General features: G+C 34.4%; 2 protein-coding genes across 5 annotated transcripts; one reads left to right on the top strand and one right to left on the bottom strand.

The window, feature by feature from the left end:
• The first annotated feature begins 3,677 nt into the window (after positions 1–3,677).
• LOC112284114 (putative glucan endo-1,3-beta-glucosidase A6) lies at positions 3,678–7,126 on the top strand. Of its 4 annotated transcripts, none has more exons than XM_090251086.1 (4): positions 3,678–4,016; positions 4,189–4,374; positions 4,679–6,022; positions 6,651–7,126. In XM_090251086.1, exons 1-4 carry the CDS (start codon positions 4,010–4,012, stop codon positions 6,680–6,682), a joined length of 1,569 nt encoding a protein of 522 aa, XP_090107212.1. In that variant the 5' UTR covers positions 3,678–4,009; the 3' UTR covers positions 6,683–7,126. The 4 variants fall into 4 exon arrangements, with proteins under 4 accessions (XP_090107212.1, XP_024379458.1, XP_024379459.1 ...); XM_024523690.3 differs by having other exon boundaries at positions 3,682–4,016; positions 6,573–7,126; XM_024523691.3 differs by having other exon boundaries at positions 3,688–4,016; positions 4,152–4,374; positions 6,573–7,126.
• LOC112283421 (glycosyltransferase BC10) lies at positions 6,601–10,878 on the bottom strand. Its single transcript, XM_024522059.3, has 2 exons — positions 8,933–10,878; positions 6,601–8,516 (listed from the first exon to the last, which is right to left on the bottom strand). Exons 1-2 carry the CDS (start codon positions 9,455–9,457, stop codon positions 7,905–7,907), a joined length of 1,137 nt encoding a protein of 378 aa, XP_024377827.1. The 5' UTR covers positions 9,458–10,878; the 3' UTR covers positions 6,601–7,904.
• Positions 10,879–24,310: the final 13,432 nt, after the last annotated feature.

The following is a 24,310-nucleotide window of genomic DNA, read 5'->3' as shown; positions in this document are numbered from 1 at the left end:
AGGTAAAAAACCCAAACGTTTCTACGCTTTATTTTAAAAGGTCACGGTCAATAATTTTATTCACAGTACATGTCAAAATGAAAGATAATATTTTTCTCTAAAACTTTTACTGGCAAATCTTTCTTATTCTTTATTGAATGTATAGCATGATAATATGGTTTTTTTTTCATTAAAACTTTTTATGCCATGAATGTCAATTTATACTTACAAATCATACACCAAAATCATGATATTTATTCCTTAAAGAATAATCATAGATTCACAATCACTAACTTGTGGGTGGGCACTATAAATTCCACTCTAATCTTGGTTTCACTTCTTTTCCTTCTTCTTTTTCGTTTTCACATTTAAAATATATATATATATATATATATATATATATAATACAAATAAAAATACTTTTTTTTGTATTTTTGAGTGTTGGAAGAAGACCAAGCAACGATGTGTACAAAATAAGTTTGTGTGAGGAAGAAAACGAATGAGTCTAATGAGAGAATAAGGATTCTATATATATATGTGTATGTATGTATGTATGTAAACCCTACCAAACCTAACCAGTACTAACCCTAGCCTCCACCAAACCTAGAAATTGGCATTACATTCATGCTGGCCATTGCCATACCTGTAAAGTTCTCAATTAGTCATTTTAATGAATACATTGTGTGTGTGTGTGTGTATGATGATATTGAAAGAAATATTAGAAAAATCAATACTTGAAAATGCAACTTGTAAGGCTTCTAATGAAATTTGGAGAATGTCTGCAAATAAATATACATGAAAAAGAATAGTGGGTACAATTATTTTCATTCATCTTTCTCGGTACGTTTCATAAATGACCAAAAAGTATGTTTTATTTTTTTATCTGTCAAATTTGCAAATGTTCTTTAATGCAGCAGTGGAAGGTCTCTCCAACATTGTACATTACAGATACTTCACAGGTATTTAAATAAAGAATTGGTGGATTTTGTGTTTGATATTGTTTTGTTTTACTTTTCTTGTTCCTTTCAATTTTTTATATATTTTGAAAAAAAAAAAAAAATACCTTTGAACTTATGAACAGGTTGACCTCAAGAAGTCCTTGAATATAACTCTATTAATTAAAAATTAACAAAAAAAGGTTAATAGGTTTCAAGTTGGAATAAGTTGAAATATCAGTTTTTGTGTTGTCAATTACAAATGAACATTGATTATAAACCTATGCTCTAAATTTTAGAGATGAGTGTTTATCCAAAAATATATGTTGAAGCTTAGCATGCATATAAAGCACTTTAGTATACTAAAATCATACTTTGTATTTATATATTCAAAATTTGGCGGTTATGACAAATATTTTTATTATAACTTCAAGTTTGCCAGAATTATATTCAAACCATGTGTAGCCAATAAAGGCAACATTGTGATTCCAGTGGAGACAATTCAATTTTATATACATACAATATTATAAAAGTAGTAATAAAAATGACATTGAAATGATACTTAGTTGATTTACCCAAAATGCAATGAACTTATGTCTATAAATATATAAACTTATACATATATATATATATATATATATATATATATATAATTGCTTCAAAAAGGATTGGATATAAAATATAGAATATATAAAATTGGATATAAAAAATATAAAAATGTAAGAATGGTTTTATTTGAAGAATAACAAATCTCTAAACTTTAAACATTTTTTCTACCTGTATAAGTTGCATAACACTATATTAATATATGAATGTCATAAATGGTTTGAATGAAAAATTATAATATGATGAAATTAGGATAAATTAGATTATAAAAGTCGTACAAATAAATAAAATTTTGTAGTATTTATTTATTTATTTATTTATAATTACATGATAGAAATTTTCAATTAAAAATACATTCATTTTTTCATTTTAATGAGAAACTATTTTTGCTACGGTGACTATGTGAGTTAACATACTCTGAATTTAGGACAACTTTAAAATATGTTATTTAAAATACTGACCAGAATTGAAACATATATTTCATGTTTAGTTTACATTCAACATTTGAGTTTGAATTATCAATATATTTTTAACATGGTGGATTTTTAATCTCAATAACATTTTATGGGAAATATATTGTTGCTATTGAATACACACTAATACTTGCAACAAATTAATGATAATTTCTGGTATAAATGACGAGTTTTTAAGTGTTTGAAAATATAAAATAAAGCCACAGTAAATTTAATCGTGGGCTCAAATGAGTCTTGGATTAATCAGTTTCAAATTATTTGTATTATTGAAGTTAAGATAAACGCACTTATTATAGATTAAACTGATAGTTTCAAAATAACAAATTTTTGTGTTTATGTTCTATAATAATTTGGTTGTTGATTACATATGTATATTTTAAGTCCGCTAATTTTGCACATAGTAGTTATTTTGAACTTCAGTTTATTAAAATTCAATCAAAAAAGTATATATATATATATATATATAAGCACGCACACACAAAATATGAAAGACTTTATTTGTATGATTTCCAAATTATTTCTTTAGTATCTTAGAATGGAATTTTTTCCAAATTTGAGAATTTTGTTGCATAAGCAAACACAAGCTTTTTTCATTGCATCTAGCATCTTTTGGTACATTTAAACTAGAGTTACCAATGTACTAATCTTTTAATACAACCCTCAAACAATACTCAAAGAGTACATTGTGCAACAAAGAAGAGGATAATGCTTCTCACCACACACGCACACACAAACACCACATTATTCGAGCACCACATTATTCGAGCTTCAACAAAACCCTGCAAAATAACCACATCCATCTACACAATACCCAGATTCATCCACACATTCATGTACGCATACATCACTGATACAAATCATAACAACAACAACAGCCACACTTGTCTTACTAATCAATTATAATGGGGATCCCAATATAATGACCCGGATGCAGTGTGTTCAATAGCATTCAACACCGAAAGTGGGGCAGGAAAATAAAAATAAAATAAAACAAACAAAACAAAATTATAATTCCCTCATAACCTGAAACCCATCTCACGTTCATCCTCGGGTGCTTTGCGGTCGGAGCTTCAGGAAACCCTAAAAAATGGCGACCATGAGAATCGCGACTTGCAGGAGCGACGCTGCTGCTGCATGGCTGGTCAGGTGAGAATGAATGGGAGCAGAATTCAGCATTCAAACACAATATCAACAACAACACCAACAACAACTGGCAATCTGGACCCATAACCCACAATGCCGCGCTCTAGCTCCACACAATTAATCTTTCCACCCTCTTGCAAATCTCCTGCACTTAGAACTGGTGCAGTTCCTGTGGATTTGTGTGTTTTGGGGATGCACAACCAGGTTAGAAACAACAGTCACAGATCGAGGACAGTGGATGATGAAGGGAGAGAGAGAGAGAGAGAGAGAGAGAGAACTGCAAGAGCCTGATGCTGGGCAACTGGTGGCCTGACAAGGCCGCAGTGGGACAAGAGCTGCGTGGATCCTACACCGTCAATGCATGTCTGTCAAGATTAATAAAGCGCGTGAATCCTCTTCATTACTGATTCCCCTTGTTCGTGAATCCTCTTTCCTGCCGTTGTCGTCCTCCTGCGGCAGAGGAATTCAATTAGCAGCGCACTGGGTTGGTTTAGTTATCTTTTTATTTATTATATATATATATATATTTTGCTATTTACCTCTTCCAGAAGTGCTGGTCTACCATCCTTGCGAGTGCAGTGCACACATTTCCATGCCTACGGGTCTAGAAACAGCAATGCCATGCGCGCGTCTTAAATTTCACCCCTGCCGTGGCCGTCGTACTCTAGTGCTCCCATGGCGTGGCGCCGTTGGTGGATCAGTAGTATGTAAGTCGGACGCAGCTGGGTTTACTCAGTGATCCAGTACATGGTTCATGAGCTGATGAGCTGCAGTTGCAGCGAACCCACTTGCTGCTTCGGGGAGTGCAGAGCTCTCTGTAGTCGCACCGAGTGCTGTCCCGGTGGTGGCTAATAATCAAGCCGTGATCAGCTCATGCTAGGTCCTCTTCCCTTTTACGTTTCGCTTATTTTGGAGACGTGTTTGGAGCTTTTTAGTTCCATCGAGTTGCTATATACACGTTTACGTTTCTAACTCCTGCATGTAGTTATGTGGTTTTTCTGATCTCCTGGTGTAGAGTGTAAGGGCCTGAGATAGTTGGCTACGTTGTCAAGGCTTGCGAGTTGGCTGTCGGCGTCGTGGTGCCTTTCCCTGCCTTCAGGGCGAGATGGGAGCTTCTGGGAGAGGGCAGGGTGGTTTCTGGAGGTGGGAATTCCTCAGACGCATAGTTGTGTTGCTGCCGCTGCTGCTATGCCCGGCACTTATATCGTGCCAGACGCCAGGTCGAAGCGGAAATGCAGGTTGCCTTTACTTTCGCATAAAATCTAGTTGCTTTGCATAGATAATTAAGACTGTACCAGGTGGTGTGGAGTCCTCAATGTCTGGGGTTTACGATTGTAAGAGTTAAGATTACCTTATGGTTTTCTTTGATTGCTCGTTGGTACCTGCCAACGTCATGTGTGCACGCAATCTACCTTCTGGTCGACAATGTGGGTGAAGTTCTGTACGTTTTGTAGATATACTCGTCAGCCATGGCCTAGGAATATTTGCGAAGCTTTGATACTTACGCTGTTCTCCCCGATCTGTCTGGCTTGGGACTTGCAGGATCTGCGTACAGGATGGAGAAGCATGTTATGGGCATTAACTACGGTCGCATCGCGGACAACCTCCCCTCGCCCGACGAAGCCATCCAGCGAATTATGGACTTGAAAATAGGTCGGGTGAAAATTTTCAACTCCGATGCCACAGTCCTTAGTGCACTCGCCAACACGGGCCTAGAAGTTGTAAGCGCACTACCAAATGAAGACATCCCTGGCGTTGCGCAGAGCCAGTGGGCTGCAGATCAGTGGGTGAAGAAAAATGTCCTGGCTTACTACCCTGCCACAAATATAGTGTCCATCGTCGTCGGGAACGAGCTCTTCTCGTACCCTTCGATGAAGCCCACGTGGGACAAGCTCATGACGGCAATCAACAACGTCCACACAAGCCTCGCGAAGGACAATCTCACCAGCCGCATCAAGCTTTCTTCTGCAGTGGCCCTGGATGTCTTGGCTTCTTCCTACCCCCCTTCAGCTGGTTCTTTCAGAGAAGAGCTTGTGGGACCATATTTACAGCCACTGCTGAAGTTTCTCTACAACTCACAGTCGCATTTTTACGTCAACGTGTATCCCTACTTCGCCTGGGCAAGCGATCCCAACAATATACCCCTGAATTACGCTCTCTTCGGAGCTTCAACCCCAGGCGTCGTCGACAATGGTAAGGCGTACTACAACATGTTGGATGGCCAACTCGATGCTGTTAATGCTGCTCTTCAGAAAGTTGGGTATGGGCAGGTGAGGCTGGCGATCAGCGAGACGGGCTGGCCTACTGCCGGTGACGCCAACCAAGCGGGGTGCAACCTCGCCAACGCTGCCACTTACAACCGGCGTCTCGTAAGGAAAATGGTATCGCCCACGAATGTGGGCACTCCCATGCGTCCCGGTGTCTACATACCCACATTTATTTTTGCACTTTTTAATGAAGATCAGAAGACGGGACAGGGTACAGAAAAGCACTGGGGCTTGCTCTATCCGAATGGAACGAACGTCTACAGTATCGACATGACAGGGATGCTCTCTGATGGCCAGTACAGCCCTCTGTCCGACAATCCAGTCTTCACAAGCGCCCCCCCTCCAACATTCTCCCCTGGACTTGTCCCTTCTACAAGTGGAACCTGGTGTGTTGCGAAGTCTGGGATTGGACAAGAGATGCTGCAGGGGGCTCTGGACTTTGCTTGCGGCGCAGGGGGTGCCGATTGCCAACCACTTCAGGCGGGAGGCTCCTGCTTCAACCCCAATACCATCCACGATCACTCTTCATACGCTTTCAACAGCTACTACCAGAAGACGAAAGCTGCGGGAGGCTCCTGCAACTTTGGTGGTGCTGCCATGCTTTCCACCACTGATCCAAGTAAGTTGGTAGCCCAGTCCTCCCGTAACTTCGTGATAACGTGGCCGTGGCCTCAGGTTGTTTTTGAGAGCCGCAGGGGGGAGAGTGGACTTGCTTACTCAGCTTCTAACCAAGCCCTTGTCCTCTGCATTATCTCCATCCTCTTGATGGTCCCATCTTGAAAGATTTACCAACCTCCTAGTTTTGACAAGTTTTGAAATGTATCTCCTTTTTTCTTCTTTTCACAGTCTAAATAGACAGGAGAGGCTTAGCAGTGAGATCCTTAGAACAGGTATCATGCCGTCCTGTAGGATGTGTTAATCAAATCGTGGTTTACATCCTGGTGTGCCCGAGTTGCCATCTCTGGTAAAATTTTGCGCAAGTAGAGGGTGCGAGGCACTTACAGTAGCGAGAGTTATGAGAATTGAGGACATGTGACCGGTAAAGACGAGGACTCCGGTCCGCTGAACAGGCTGTTACTACTCTATTTAAATTTTTCCCGCTTCATTGCAATTTTGTCAGTGAATGGTGGCCTTCAACTGAAACAACTTCTGTAACCTTGTGATCACAGGCCATGGCACCTGCAAGTTTCCGATCAGTTGAATGGTGGCCTTCAACTGAAACAACTTCTGTAACCTTGTGATCACAGGCCATGGCACCTGCAAGTTTCCGATCAGTTGAATGGTCGTTGCATAATTTGCACCCGAAGTTCGCTCTCGCTAGAGAAGGGATGCTCTCTCGAATGGCGAATCCATTCAGAGAGCGTTTATGTATAGTTTGTCAGAGCCTCTCCAGAGTTAGCACAGGTTTGGAGAAGCTTGTTACTGGCCCCTTCTAACTCCCACGCTTCCAGATAACCACAAGCTAACGAATTGGTTAGTAGTGTGGAGCACTTTGTCAGCTGGATCAATCTGCCGTATTAGATATTATCAAGATTTTTAAGGATCTGTTGAGGGTTAGAAACAGCGGGTCTCTACCTGGCCTTGCTCCTAGACAATTATAATCTCAAGGCAATTATATTTTCGGATAAAGGTAGAAAGCGTGTTGCAATCTTTCAACCCTATTTTGAGGCTCACCCACGAATTGAAATTACTTTGTTATCAATTAAGTGAGTTTTTTCTTTCACAGATTTTTGAGGAAGTATGGTTGATGTCGTAATAGCGTTCTATTTATCGTATCAGTCAAGATAGAGTAATTTTGCTTCTTACAACCATTGTTGTTTCTTTTCCATAACGCTCTTGCGTGTGTCTGAAGTTATCCTTATTGATCATGTAATCTTCACAATCTTTTAATGAACTGTCTTCACAAAAATCTTAAACGCTGAATTATTTATTGGAACAACGTAATTCACCTAGGAATGGAAGGCGTCTATTAATGAAAAGATAACACGTCTATTTAATAACCAGAACTGTTGTCATGATTTTTTAATAGAACTGGAGTTATATCTCAAGTTTGAATTTAGAAAGTGAATATATATTGCTATCTTTTTTCTTTTTTTCTCTGGATTGTTTTGTTTTGTTTTGCTTAGTTCAGTTTTTATTTATTTATTTATTTCTATGCTTTATTAATCAAAGAATATAGAAAGCCAATCGGCCAACATGATCAAATGTAACAAGTCATTGTAAACCGTACCAGGACAATTTTAGGGTACATCAGTTTCTATTCAAACCTATTTACCAAAACTCGTATAGTCTATATAATTTTTCTACCTATTAGCGTTGACAAGCTGCCATGCAACCTACTAAAACCCAAAAGCCATGCATGAGATGCTGCAGGCCATGCACTCTATTCCAGACAACAGATGGTTGACACAACAGTCAATTAGATTTGGCAAAAATAGTTGCGATCTGCAGAGTATGAATCAGAACCAGTCAAACATGAAATCAATTCTCCAGCTTGAGAGTTAGCTTGAAGTGGAGATGAACATCACCCGTGGTGCAAGCTTCAGCAACGGCTTCAACGCCGAGGGAGAATACTTCCGGGAGAAGAAGAAGTAGGGTCGGATCTGAGAGAGAAGCTCCTCTGTGACCATTCTGTTGTAAAACAAGGTGGGATGAGCTCTACCATAGACCCATTCCGTGTGGGTGATGGTTCGGTTCATCAGCAAGGCGCCATGCTCCAGAGACATCATGGTCTGTATGTAGTGCTCGTCGACATAACAACCCGATACACAGAAGTGCTTGAACTTGGGGTAATATTTCGTGTCTGAGACAATCTCCACAGCTAACTCTCTCGTGACTTCAAACCACTGGGAACCTTTCCTCCACTGCTCAAGCGTCACTTCGGGTGCCATGCGTGGGTGGTATCGTCCTCGACCATACACGCCCGGATCGTCGAAGGCTTGCACATAGCTGTAAAAAGTGCTGGTGAACGCGGCGTAGATGTAGCTGAAATTATACAACGGAATGCAACTTTCAGACAAGAGAACGAATCGCTCATTGGCAGGGTCAAGAAGGGCATTTGCCAGCAGGCGGCGCTCAGCGTCGCAGATGGACACATCACCCCATTTTGCACGCTGTGTAGTGAACAAAGTATTGGGTGCTGTTAGATTTGGCGGATTAGAAAGTTTGCCATCTCGGGCAGCTTTTGATCACATTACATAATCGTCAGTTGTCTTCTATACACAGTTCAGTCACAGACTTCAGTTTTCAGAACAGCTTATTTGGGACTGACAAATTTGGCCATCGACTATTTTGATGGTTCAGATGTCTTCGATACTCTTCGATTTTTTTTTTTTTTTTTTTTTTTTTTTTAAATGATTTTTAAGAGAGATTTAATGATCCTTTTTTTTTCCTTATTCTTTTACATGTATGCAGCGACCAAAACCCTCAGTCATGATCTTAAGTTTCACAAGAATTGAACATGGCTTTTCGCAAATTTTGCATGCCTAATTTTAGTTCGATATGGAAGTCAAGAGCTCAGAGATCAAACCTTACTGGGAATGTTTCGGAGGTGGAACACTGAAAAGGGTGACGTGGTCGGAGTGTAGGAAGGGTCGGCATGGACATAAACAGAATAAAACTCTTCGTATGTTGCGAAAAAATACTCCCACAAAGGTGCCAATGGTAAAGGACCTCTTGTTAGAAACATGAAGGCAACTTTCGGTATCCTGCGCTCCTTCGCAGGTATGCTTCTCCGACGGTGAACCACCGAAGCCTGCCATAGGAGTTCTTCATCAGACAATCCGTGTTGTAGGTTTTCTTTCGATAGTGAATTGCTGGGAATCTGGCTGATGATATCCTCCTGCTGCTTTCTCATTTCAGCATTCCAAGTTGAACGGCCATCACCAGAGTAGCTGCTGAAAATCGCATGATGCAGTGACATAATGTCATAATGTAAGCAACCCACCGCACCAAGAAAAATGCCTGTCCCAAGGCTTGCGAAAAGGAGCAGAGCTGTCTTAACCCTGAACCTGGATTCCATTGCGAGGAGTGGGATGCTCCACGGCATGATCATCTTCTTCTCATCCTGAAAACTTCTTACAGCCCATGTGTCCGCATTCACAGTCCGAGGGTAAGAAATAGACTTAAACTTACAGGGACTTTTAATACAACAAAAGAACTGCTGAAACCTTCGCCAACAACAATGGTGAGATTTACAATGGAGCGCTCAGAGAACATCAGAGACAGGTTTGTGCACCCTCAACCATTCTTTCACTTTGAGAAGAACATCTTGGCAACAGGTTCCTACAAAAAAAAATTAACAACGGCAAGATTCTGCTCCTCCAAGACTTTCTATCTTTAAAAGTTTTGAAGACCTCACAAGTATCACAAAAGCTCTATCAAGTTTGCAATGCAGGTGTCAGTCCGCAGAAATATGCCCCAGAAATTTCACCCACGCCCAATTCAACACGAAATTGCTACAACCAACCAGAAAGGCTGTGCTCGTCGCTACACATGCGAACTCATGTTGATTGCTCACATCACCACAGCCATGCTTTTCACACAAAAAACCCATTTGAGATCAGCAACAAGATACCCAACAATTAAGAAAGCTCAAAATGAACACAAGATCAACGATCTCAACCGCATCGTGTTAGATCTTGAATGTGTACCGAAGCATCACACCACAAACTAGTAAGTGAAAGAACACAAATCTAGAGAGATGTAGTACAAAGTGACTTGCATATTCATGCATATTGCAAGATGGAATTGGGAATTAAAAGCAACACACTGCTTCTCAACAAGCATTGCATATCCATGGGAAATAAATGTGAGCTTTTGATATGAAATTGATGTCACTACGATGGTGATAAGCCACAGAGAATTGTCGTTAATTTAGGTGATTCATCAATTAATTGAAGTCTATTGATCCGATCTCAACTCCAACAAAGTTCACATGTTGGGTAAGACTTCAAAGTTTTTACTTGCGTCGACATTGCTCATCTATGTGAATAGATCATGTAACAAGTGCTTTCTTGTACACATCTTGTTGATGTTTTTGTGACCAATGTTTCTTTGTATTAACATTGATTGTTGAATTTGAATGGTAATTTGTGCTGATGATTGAATTTTTTGTTGATAATTGTGTAATGATTGTAAACCAATATTCTCAGTTGTATTTGTTTGAGGTTGTTTTGAAGTAACATTATAATTTCTACTGGTTTTATACAGACAACGTTGTTTATTTTTTGTTGCGAAATTCACACATCACTGTCATTGCAATGTATATATATACATATACACATACATTTCAATTGAATAATAATTATTTCTGTTAAAATTTAAAATTGTTGAGGGATTCAATACATATAAATCAATATAAACTATCCAAATTACCAACAACATTTGTATAAAGACTATGTAATATGATAAAAAATTATTTCTTAACAACTTAGACCTTGTAATATTAACTACTAAAGTTCAATGAATCAATAAAATATAAAGTCTAAATTTTAAGTGTTATACTATAAAATTAAAGTTGAAGGATATAAAATAAAATTTGTAAGTGTAAATAAGAAATATATAGAAGTTGTTTGAATTTGATGTTTTCTAAATTAAACTTTTTTTTTTATAAACTTTTAAATCTTATGTTTATTACAATCTTATTCATGTGATAGAATTAAATTTTAATTGTAGCTAATTAAAATAATTTTTATCTTTAGATTTTAATTTTAGATATTTTTTAATTTTGTTTTAGTTCTAATAATTTTTTTTGTTAATCTTTTTAATGTATTTAATATTTTTTTAAAATTATATAGAAATAAAAATATTTTCAATAAAAAATTAAAAAATATAATAATTTCAAAAATATTTTCAAATGACTTCTTATTAAAGGACTTATATATATATATATATATATATATATATCTATAGCCTCAAAAAAATCTTATTATTTAATAAAGCTTTGTTTTAAATAAAAATCTTAAATTTTTTTAGTAATTTTTTAGATATCAAGTATTAGTAGTATATATTATTATTTTTTTATTAAATTAATAAATTTTACTTAGAATACTATTTTTATTTTTATGGAATTATGTCTCTATTATAAAACATACTAGGGAGGTGGTATAATATAATGAAATATATTAGAGAAACAAATTGGTCTTTTGATTGGTTGAATTTTTTAATCATTATTGTTTTCATCAAAACTTAACTTAATATGATGATTCATAAGACATTAATAAAACTAAAAAGATAACACTAACTAAAGATGACAATATTGATTAGACCAAAGGACACAATCTTGCTTATACTGAGGTGCTACTAATGTTGTTGTTATGTGGCTTTTTACTTCTACAACTAATGGATTTCTTCCTATCCTATCTTCAATGCAGATGCCTACTTAAACATGAGAAAATATTAATTATATTTTTTTGTCTTAAATGACACATTTAATTCTATACAACTTAATCGGAATTTATAAAATATAAATTATATCATCAAGACCAAGTCTTATTTGAAGAATTTGCTAGATTTTCTATAAGAGAGAGAATAACAAGCATTTTGACAATAGATTTGTAAGGTTGGTGTTTGTTTTCTTAAATGAGGTATTTAATTCTACACAATATAGTCTTGGACATGGCTTGAATAGAAGTGAGTTTTTTATAAGAATTTATACTCATTTAAGCTTGCTTGAGTTAAAATTGATGATCTCTTAGTCCCAATATTCTAAATAATAATCTTTGTTAGTTGTAAAGCTTTGAAAACTTTGTTGAAATAATTTGTCTTGAATATTGTACAATATTTTTCAAGGATAAGAACATGATAAAAACAAATAAACAAGTGAGACTTCTTTCAAAGAAAGATGACAAAATAGAAATAACTTGATATGTATATTAAGAAAGAAACTGGAATGGCTATTGCCAAAAGCCAAGAAAACTAGAGACCCTTGAAACTAGACTGAAAGCAAGAAAGGAGTTGACAAGAGTGAAGAAGGCTTCACTCTTGTTTCTATACATACTATCTAACTAAGAGCTACATGGCGATGTTCTATGAAACCTCTAATATGTGTTGACTTTGTAGGACACATGCCTTGACATTCAAGACAAGTTTTTCTACATTTGGACCACATAATTAGCTTAGTCTTCAAGCTAATAACATGTGTGGCACATGGCCAACTTGTTGACCACGTTTCTAATCCAAAAAGTCAATTAAAGACACCTATAAAGTCAAAGCAACGTCTATCAAGCTTCTAAGGAGCTTTTATAACAAATATTATAGAATCAACTTACTTTTATCTACTTTTATTTACTTCTACCTATTTATACATGTAATTAATGGCTTACATGCATATGTCCGTGACATTACCTCTCCTTCTAGGGACGAGTTCTATGAGGAGCGGTCATCATATGTTGAGGAAATCTATGATGCGAAAAATTATATTTGCCACATACTCTGATCTTTGTTCTCGTCAAAGATCATTGATAGGGCCTCTCAACCATCGATAGTATCCCATACTAGGGTGGGAAGACCATCCAATTATTTGGTCGTTTTTGAGGCCTTCATAACTTCCTTCGAATAAAACATTTGGAACACCATCAAGAATTGTTCCTACCTTTAGTAAAATCACCAAACATCGAGAGTTCCTTCCAAGGTCGTGATACCAAACGCATTGTATCTTGCCATCTATTCTAGGAAAAATATGTCGTTCTTGAAGATCTTCATCTCAATTGCATCATCTTGAAGATTGTGATAATCGTAGTGTCTCATCCGACAGGTCAGCAAATGAAGGCTCTTGGGTCGAATCCACTGATTGTTGGTTCTCCATCTCCTCAACGTCACAACTACAAAGAAGCTACAAACAAAGATTGAAAGTAGAATGTTCTCTTGCTTAGATCTTATTTCTTTTATAAGGAAGGTTTTCATTTTGATTTTGATGGATGTCATCGATGAAAGCCTCCATTGTCTTTGCTCCATTTGCAAGATTTTTTATTGGCTCCGATGTGCGTTCACTAATATCATATCTACGCCAATGGACAAGATATTCCAATTTATTTTAGTGCTGTCGTATTGTAATACGACTATATGGTAAAAATATAAATGAAAAAGTTATTATTAATATTTAGTCATCTTAGATGTTAGAAATAGTGGCCAATTCTAGTACCAATATTCAGGGTCAGTTAATGTCATCCCATCGACGTCATCAAACCAAGTACCCTCCGTATTAATGGGACAACCAGGATTCTTTTCCAACACTACATGGAACAAGCCTAGTAGGTATATATCGGTGGGGACACCCAATATGCATGATGGTGGTGCAGAAAGATCACTTTGTCATTTCCATTGCAGATGAGATTGGTCATTATGCCAGTGAATGTTCCAATCCTAAAGCTAGTAATGATTACGCACTAATGTGTAGGAATTACAAGCAGATGAGGCATACTTATCAGCAATATAATGCTCCATTCAATTTCAATAAATGAGATCAGCAAGTCCAAAGCCAAGGAAAAATTGAGGAAATAAATCAAGGTCCTCAAGTTTCTTTGATAAATTGGGTGGAATGAGTCTGAGCCATTCTTATCAAAAGTTAAGAAAAGAAAAAATGACCAATTCAATATTCGGGTGAGTCTGATGTGAAGGGCCAATTTGACCCAATTATGGGGAGATCCAATCCAGGTCCTGGTATGGGCCTCTTACTCAGTATGAGACATGACTTGGTTGGGCAATCCAATGAGGTCCTGAATACGGAGGCTTCGATTCCATTTCAAGCTATTCCGTTCTCTATGCCGTTTTGGAGAAAACGTCTTTTCCGTAGAAAGATCCTCTTAGAGACAAGAATTTTGGAGAAGCGTTGTTGACTGTTTTAATTCAGAGTCCAGGGCGGGAGAAAAGGGGACCACACAGAGTTAAAAGGGAGGAGAGGATAAGAAAAGAGGCATTCAGAGATCAAGATTTTGAGATCGGAGAGCTAGCTTCAAGCTCCTTCGAAAGGTGTAGAATTGGATTCATAGGATTTGGGAGGACTTTTTGCAATCGTTGCTGAAAGTCAGTGTTTGTATTGGTGAATTGAATTTTTGCATTAAAGTTAAGGCTGAAACTCTTGAGTGTTATGTGAAATCAGAGAAACTTTTGCAGTTGAAAATTAGAGGTATCTAGAGGATTGAGTATGCCAAGTGCATGCAAAAAAGTTATGTTTATTTGACGGAACAGATAGAAGATATTTGACCATTAGTGTAAAAAGGTATCGGAAGTTAGCAGATTGGGGTTGTTTAGGATTTTTGTAATATCTGGAGATCTATCGGTTGGAATAAGGTGACTTTTGGCGTGGTAAGTGAAGGACTTTTAGGCGGCGGTCAAGATACATCAGTGTGGATTAATCGCATTTTCTTGCAACCTGTAAGTTAGATTGGATTGAAACTTCTTGAATATTTGGAAGGCTTGCAAAGATACTAGTGGTAGAAGTTTAGAACCATTGGACGGTCATATTGAGATTTACAGCTTGTCGAAGCTCGTTGTCTAGGATTAGGATTAAAAATAAAAGATAAATAAATAAATAAATAAATAAATAAATATATATATATATATATATATATATATATATACTAAGAAATAACATAAGACTTGTGTTTATAATATCTTGAAGTTATTAAAAATAGTGTTTCTAAGCATTTTGTAATAGAATTAAGCTTTTACATTGAAATCCGAAATAATTATATTTAGATGGTTGAAATCCACTAGCCTACCCGGATACTTGCAAAACATTATTTTATCTTCCACAGTTAGATGCTCGGTGTATTCTCAAGCAAGATAGCACGTAATACGATAGCGCGGCCTTGAATCTAAGACTTCTTTCACTTCAAACTTTTCATTATTGTCCACTACTATAGGAAGAGGTGGAGCTTGTCTTCTTCTTGGTATGTCCACTATCTTATATGGTTCAAGAAGAGACATGTTGAATATTAGATGGATTTTTATTGACTTTGGTAGGTGTAAACGATATGCAACTGGATTGATTTATGTAAAAATAGAAAATGGTCCAAGCCTTTGATAGTCCAACTTGTGACAAGGACAAGTGGTCTTGATATTGCTACAAAATATACATACCTTATCACCTATGTAGAATGGTGGTTGTTCCTTTTGATAGAGATATGTATTGACCTTTTGTTGTTCTTGAGCTTCTTTTAATTGTGCCTTCATCATTACATGTAGCTCTGACAAATGAATTGCCAAATCTTTTGCAGCGAGATTATCAAATTTTGAAAAGTCAAAAGTATCAAATTGTAGATGATAACCATAATTGGCAAAAAAAGGTGTTTATTTTGTAGAAGAATGTACCGTGTTATTGTAAGGAAACTCTGCCAATGGCAAAAGAGTTGTCCAATCATCTTCTTGGTAGTTAATAGTATATCTTAAATACTGCTCCAAAACTTGATTAACACGCTTCATTTGTACATCAATTTGAGGATGGAATGCCAAAGATATTTTTATATCCACTTTTAGAATCTTGAAAAGAGTCCGCCAAAATCTTGATATAAACTGAGTTCCTCTATTTGATATAATATCCTTGGATAATCCATGATAGCGATAGATATTGTCAAAAAAGAGCTGAGCTATTTCTTCACCTGTGAAAGATTTTGTACATAGTAGAAAATGTGCCATTTTGGTAAAATGATCTACTATCACGAAAATAGAGTCATAAGAACTTGAGATTGGAAGATCCATGATGAAATCCATAGAAACAAAAGACCATGGTTGTTCTAGAATGGATAATGGCTGAAGAAGTCCGTAAGGTCAATAATGAGGAGTTATTGATCTCAAGCAAACATCACAATATTGTACAAAATCTTTAATTACTTTCTACATTTGGGGCCACCAAAAGTCCTTAGATATTAGTTCCAAAGTTTTATTGTACCCAAAATGTCCTGCTGTTGGAAAGTCATGACAAGTTTAAAGAACATGTAATCGAACTTCACCTTCTGGAACATATAGGCATCCCTCAAAATATAGTAGATTCTTCTTGAATTCAAACTTGGAAGTAACATGAGACTTTGAAGGATTACCCTTAATATCATGAATAAGAGGATCAGAAGACATACTTGACTGAACTTGTTTAATGAAAGTTGAATCAACAATTAATGTTGATTTCATTGCATAAAGATGAAGATGCTTTGGTTTCAAGAGAATTATCCGTTGTTGATCAAAAGTAACATCTCCTTCCTTTAGTACAAGGAAAGATTGTCTAGAGAGTGCATCTGACAAACCTTGTTGTTTTCTTGGTCAATAACTGATCTTGAATTCGAATCTTGACAAAGACATATTCCAACAGGCTTGGCGACGATTCAAAATACGTATTGACATAAAATATTCAAGGTTCTTTTGATTTGTATATACAATGATTAGGATAGAAGCACCTTCTAGATAATGGTGCAATTCTTAAAATAAATCCTTGATTGCAAGAAGTTCATTGCTGTGGATCTTGTAGTTGATCTCGGCTGCTAAAATTTTTTTGGAATGAAAAGCTATTGGATGAACTTTATCATCTATTCCCATTTATGATAATACGACACCCAAAGCAAAGTCTGATGTGTCTGTTTCCATATAAAATGGCTTAGAAAAATTGATGTGATACAAGATTGGTGCAGAAACAAAGGTTGTCTTCAAGGCTTCAAATGCTACTTCAACTTCTTAATTCCATTGAAGTTTGTCTTTACAAGTCAAACGTGTAAGTGGAATTGCAACTTGAAAGAAGTCTTTGATAAAGATCTGATAGTAGTTGGCAAATTCCAAAAAGCATTGGACATCTCTTATCATTTTTGGAATCTTCCAATTCATAATAGTTTGAACTTTGTTAAGATCCATCATAAGTCCATCATTTGAAATGATGTATCCTAAGAAGTTGACTTAAGTAGTGTGAAATACATACTTTTCTATCTTGGCATAGAGTCTCGCATCTCTTAGTTTTTGTAACACATGAGGAACATGAAGTTTATGTTCTTTTGTATTCTTAGAATAGATTCAGATGTCGTCTAAGTAACAAACAACAAAATCATCTAAAAACTCTCAAAAGATATCATTCATTAGATGTTGAAATGTTGTTGGTGTATTTGTAAGTCCAAAAAGCATGAAGTTGTATTCCAATTGTCCATACCTTGTTTGAAATGCAGTCTTCCATTCATCTCCTTCTTTGATGCATAGCAGATTGTATGCTCTTTGTAGATCTATTTTTGTATAGATCTTAGCTTCATTCAATTGATCAAGGAGTCCAGATATCAAAAGTAGTGGATACCTATTTTTGATAGTAATTTTGTTGAGTCCTCGATAATCGACACACATCTGCAATGATCCATCTTTTTTCTTTACGAATAAAATTAGAGCTCCTGCTGAAGATTTGGAATGGCGTATGAAGTTCATGGCCAGATTTTCTTCAAGTATATTGAAGGTCAATTGAGCAATCATAGGAATTATATTCCAGAAGAGTATCCGTATTTTTCTTCTCAAATACATCTTAAAAATCTTGATATTGGATTAGAATGCCACTTGAAGTCTTTCCACCAATAGAAACACGTGTGACATAAATGATAATAGGTGATCCTTCTTTTGTAGCATGCAAGAAAGCTCTTGCACCTACAAATATATGTTTAATTATACTAGACTTATGACTTCTATTTGATTAACTACGCTCTTCGTTGTACTTTCAAAAAAATCAAGACTATGAAAAGTCCAATCTATTTTAGGATTATATTTTTTTAGCCATAATAAACCTAAAATGACTGGATTAGAAAGAGATGTTATAATATTAAATATTACAAAGCTACTATGACCATTAATTGCTATTTCTATAGGAAGGGTTTCATAAGTAACATTTCCTGAAGACAACGGATAACCATCTATGACTTCTTTAAGAATAGGTTTAGTTTTCTTCACTAAAAATATGCTATATCTTTTAACAAATTCTTCATCTAAGAAACATGTTGAGGTTCTTGAATCTAGCAAGGCAGAGTCTTTGTGATGTTTAGGTCCTAGAATAACATTTATTGTAAAACATGGAGATGGTTCTGAGGAGAGGATAGGACCTTCACTAGGCGTTGTACAAGGTTCCAACCTCACGGTCTCTATTACAGCTAGACAAATTCGTTTTTTGACATGCTATCTTCTTTCATTGCCGTATTTCTTATTTTATAGTTGCGTCACTTCTTTGAACAATGTTGAGCAGTGTGCTTAGGTTCTCTATAATATAAGCACAATCCTTCCTGACGATGACGAGTCTTTTCTTGCTCAATAAGAAGTTTGAAATGTATTGCATCAATTTGCATATCCTCTACTTTCGAATGTATGTGTTGAAGAGATGTTGGTGTTGCCATTGAATTATAATAATGTTGAGGTCCACTTGTATGGTTCTCAGATCGAAATTCAAAGAGACAATTGTCACACTTCACAGTAAAGTTAATTGCTTGACTCAATGTTTGAGGATCAGGTAAGTTGAGCATTAATTTTTTTTACCTCATATTGTAATCCATAGAAAAATTGGCTAATAAGTGCAACATCATCCTATTTGATATCAGTTGCAAGTTATCAAAATTGTGAAGCATACAACGTTACTGATCGATTGCCTTGTTGTAAAATACGGATCTTATTGGTTGCAACACAAATTGTATCATATTCTTCATACATAGATTAAAACTTTGCCAAAAAAAGCCTCTAGATTATCCAATATTAGATCTCGTCGTTCAAGAAAAGATGAAAACTATGATAATATTGAACCTGAAAGAAGCGTATCAATGAATCTAACTTACAATCTTAGAATTGGATAGCTTTGGGTTTGAAGTTCAATCACAAGTTGTACTTGATTGATAAATCCTCTAAACTTTGATCTGGTCCCATGAAACTTCTTGAGTAGGACAATTCTAGGTTCTCTATTACTGGAAGGACATTCCACCATTAGAGAAGGGACATGATTTGGTGGAGATATTGAAGCAGCTCTAATCATTTCTATATCTTCACTTCCTGCCAATCTTGTTGCTCATTGTGGTAGTAAATTGAATTGATGCATCGCAAGCATTAACTCTATCAATTACTCTTGCATTTGTGCCATTGTACTCTTTATTTCACCAAGTTCTGCCATGATAACACTCAGAAAAGAAAAGAAGTCTAATATTGCTTAAGACAAATAGAAGAGAGGACTTCAGAACAAAGAAAATACTAAGGACAATATCAGTTTAGAAGAGGGAAATCCGCAACTTCTATTATGCTTATGACTTATCAAGAGAAAAGAATAATCTACTCTGAATCAAGATTAGACAAAGCTCTGATATTATAAGTGTACTCTTATCAATCTTTCAAGGACAAGAACATGATAAAAATAAATAAATAAGTGAGACTTCTTTCAAAGAAAGATGAAAAAATAGAAATAACTTGTTATATATATTAAGAAAGAAACTGGAATGACTATTGCCAAAAGCCAAGAAAACTAGAGATCCTTGAAACTAGACTGAAAGCAAGAAAAGAGTTAACAAGAGTAAAGAAGGCTTCACTCTTGTCTCTATATACTATCTAACTAAGAGCTATGTGGTGATGTTTTATGAAACCTCTAATATGTGTTGACTTTGTAGGACACATGCCTTGACATACAAGGCAAGTTTTTCTACATTTGGGCCACATAGTTAGCTTGGTCTTCAAGCTAACAATATGTGTGGCACATGGCCAACTTGTTGACCACGTTTATAATCCAAAAAGTCAATTAAAGACACCTATAAAGTCAAAGTAACATCTATGAAGCTTCTAAAAAGCTTTTATAATAAATATTATAGAATTAATTTACTTTTATCTAATTTTACTTATTTTTACCTATTTATATATATAATTACTAGCTTATATGAGTATGTCCGTGATAATATTAGAAAGATACGCTTTAAATCTACAACTAAACTATAATTCTAAGAAGGTGTCATGGATATATATATATATATATATATATATATATTTACTATAATTATTATCTAGGTAATATGAATAAATAGAAGTAGATAAAAATAGATTAATTTTATAATACCCTCTAAAGAAGCTTACTAGTCATTGTTTTGACATTACATATGTTTGTAGTTGATTGATAGATTAAGAACTTGGTCAACAAGCTAGTCATGTACTACATGTGTTAGTAGCTTGTAGAAGAAACTAATTATGTGGCGCCCATATAAAAAACTTGCCTTGCAAGTCAAGATATATCTCATACAAAATCAATACGTTTTTGGAGGTCCTATAGAACGTTGCTACATAGATCCTAGGTAGATAGTATATATAGAGGCAAGAGTGAAGCCTTCTTCATTCTTATCAATTCTTTTCTTATTTTTAGTCTAGATTCAAGAGTCTCTAGTTTCCTTATCTTTTGGCAATAGCTATTCAAGTTTCTTTTTAATATATATACTTCTTCATTTCTATTTTATCACTTTTTTTTTGATAAGGATTTCAATAGTTTATGCATCTTCTTTCACTTCATACTCTTACTAGATTAACAAGAGTATACTTACAATATTATAGCTTTGGCTTCTCTTGATTCAAAGTGCATTATTTCTTTTTTCTTGATAAGACATAAGCGTATTAGAAGTTATAGATTACCCTCTTCTAAACTAATATTATTCTTAGTATTTTTTTGTTTTCAAGTCCTATCTTTTACTTGTCTTGAATAATATTAGATATTTTTTTCTAAGTATTATCATGGTAGAGCTTCTTAAAATGAAGAATGTAATTTCATAAATATAAGAGCAATTGAAGGAGTTGATGCTTAGGATGCATCAATTATGTTTATTGCTACTTGGAGCAACAAAAATGACAAAAAGTGAAGACACAAACATGATTGGAGCCACTTCAACATCTGCACCAAATCACATCCCTTCTTCTATAGTAGAACACCTTGTTAGTATCAAAGAACTCAGAGTTGCCTTACTCCAGATGTTTGATGGTACAAGATCCAAGTTTTGAGGATTTATCAATGAAGTACAACTTGTGATTGAACTTCAATTCCAAAGCTATCCAAGTTATATTGGGATCACAAGTTAGATTCATTGATATACTTATTTTAGATTTAGAATTATCATGGTATTCATCTTTTTTTGAACAACAAGATCTATTATTGGATAATTTGGAGGCTTTTTTGATAGAATTTTGATCTATATATGTAGAATATGATAAAATTCGTATTACAATCAATATGATTCATATCTTACGACAAGGCAATTGATCATTGACATCATATGCTTCACAATTTTGATAACTAGCAACTGATATCAAGTAAGATGATACTACCCTTATTAGTCAATTTTTTTATGGATTATAATATGAAGTAAAAAAATTGATGCTGAACTTACTTAATCCTTAGACATTGAGTCAAGCAATTAATTTTGCTGTGAAGTATAACAATCAACTATTTGAGTTTCAATCTAAAAATTACATAAGAAAACCTCTACATTATTATAATTTAATGGCAACATTGACGACTTGTCAATCTAAGTATTTAAAAGTAAAAGACATGTAAATTGATGCAATAATTTTTTAACCTCTTATTGAATAAGAAAAGACTCGTCATTGTCAAGAAGGACTATGTTTATATTGTAGAGAAGCTAAACACATTGCTTAATATTTTTTAAAGAAATGACACAATTATAAAATGAGAAATAGAACTATCAAAGATGAAAAAATATCAAAAAATAAATTTATTCAGCTACAATAGGGATAATGTGGTTGAAATCTTATACAAATAAAGGTCCTATCTTCTCCTCAAAACCCTCTCCTTATTTTATAATAGATGTACATTTACGATCTAATAATTACAAAGCCTCTGTCTTAATAGATTTAAGAGCTTCAACTTATTTTTTAGATGAAAAATTTGTTAAAAGCCATAGAACTATTAGTAGAAAAAATTAAATCCGTACATATAGAAGTCATAGATGGCCAATTTTTATCTTTTGGAATTATTATTCATAAAATACTTCCTATAGATGTAATAATAAATGATTATAATAATTATATAATTTTTAATATAATTAGGTCTCTCTCAAATCCAGTCATTTTAGATTTATCGTGGCTAAAAAAGTATAATCCTATAATAGATTGGATTTCTTGTCAACTTAACTTTTGCAAGAGTATTATTAAGAGTTTAATGAAAATTCATGAGTCTAGTATAGCCAAATTCATATTCGTAGGCACTAAAGCTTTCCTGCATGCTTTAAAAGAATGATTACTTTTTATTATTTATATTACATTCATTTTTAATGATGAAAAGACTTCAAGTAGCATTCCAAGTCAACATCAAGATTTTAAAGATGTTTTTGAAAAAAAAATATAGATATTCTTCCAAAGCATTGTCTATATGATTGCTCAATTGACCTTAATCAAAGAAATTAGCCACCATTTGGTCCAATCTCCAGTTTATTACAAAATGAGTTGGCTAAACTCAAAAATTACATTGACAAGAATTTGGCCAAGAATTTCATATGCCATTCAAAATTTCCTATAAGAGATCCTATCTTATTTGTGAAGAAAAAAGATAGATCACTATAAATGTGAATAGATTATTGAGGACTCAACAAGATTACTATCAAGAATAAGTATTCTTTATCTTTAATATTTGGACTTCTTGATTAATTAAATCAAGCTAAGATCTATACAAAAATAGATCTATGAGGAGTGTATAATTTAATTTGTATTAAAAAAAGAGATGAATAGAAGATTGCATTTCGAATAAGATATGGATACTTTGAATATAATGTTATACCTTTTAAACTCACAAATACATTAGTTTCTTTTCAATATCTTATGAATGATATTTTTTGTGAGTTTCTAGATGATTTTTTTGTTTGTTACTTAGATGAAATTTTAATCTATTTTAAGAATATAAAATAGTATGAAATTCAGGTTTGTCATATATTACAAAAACTTAGAGATGCAAGATTGTATGCCAAGTTGAAAAAGTATGTATTCTTTACTAATTAAGTTGACTTTTTAGGATATGTCATTTTCAATGAAGGGCTTATGATGGATCCAAAGAAGATTCAAACTATTATATATTAAAAGATTTCAAGAACAGTAAGAAATATACAATGCTTTTTGGACTTTGTCAATTATAATTGAATCTTTATTGAGATTTTTTTTCAAGTTGTTGCTTTTCTTACATATCTTACATGCAAAGACAAACTTGATTGGAGCAAAGAACTTAAAGCATCTTTTGAAGCCTTGAAGTCAGCATTTATTTTTGCACCAATCTTATATAAAGTCAACTTTATGAAGGCATTTTTTATGAAAATAGATGCATTAAATTTTGCTATGGATGTTGTTTTGTTATAAATAGGAAAAGCTGATAAGCTTCACCTAGTAGCTTTTTATTCTAGAAAATTTTCAATAATTGAGATTAACTATGAGATCCATAATAATGAACTTCTTGTAGTTGTGGATTCTTTTCAAGAATTGTATTATTATCTAGAAGGTACTTTTAATCCAATCACTATACATATGAATCACAAGAATCTTGAATATTTCATATTACCATGTATTTTGAATCATTTCCACATTTATTAGAGCATATCTTTGTTAAGATTCAAGTTCAATATTACTTATTCGATAAGAAAAAAAGAAGGTTTGTCTAATGTACTTTTTAGACGTTCTTATCTTATACTAAAAAAAGAAATATAGCTTTTGATTAATAAAGGATAATTTTATTGAAGCTAGAATAATTTTACTTTTGAGTAATGAAATCAATATAGACTATTGATTCAACTTTTTTCAAGCAAATTCAATCAAGTATGTCTTGTAATCCTCTTGTTCATAAAATCAAGAATACTTCTTCTAAGTCGTGTGATACTTCTAAGTTTGAATTAAAAAAAATCTACTTTACATTGAAAGACGTCTATATATTCCAAAAAGAGAAGCATGTTTATGA

This window comes from Physcomitrium patens, chromosome 6 (genome assembly GCF_059467195.1).
Source record: "Physcomitrium patens ecotype Gransden chromosome 6, ASM5946719v1, whole genome shotgun sequence".
In the NCBI taxonomy this organism is placed as follows: Eukaryota; Viridiplantae; Streptophyta; class Bryopsida; order Funariales; family Funariaceae; genus Physcomitrium; species Physcomitrium patens.
Note: the sequence above shows the minus strand (reverse complement) of the source record. Positions and strands in the feature narration are given on the sequence as shown.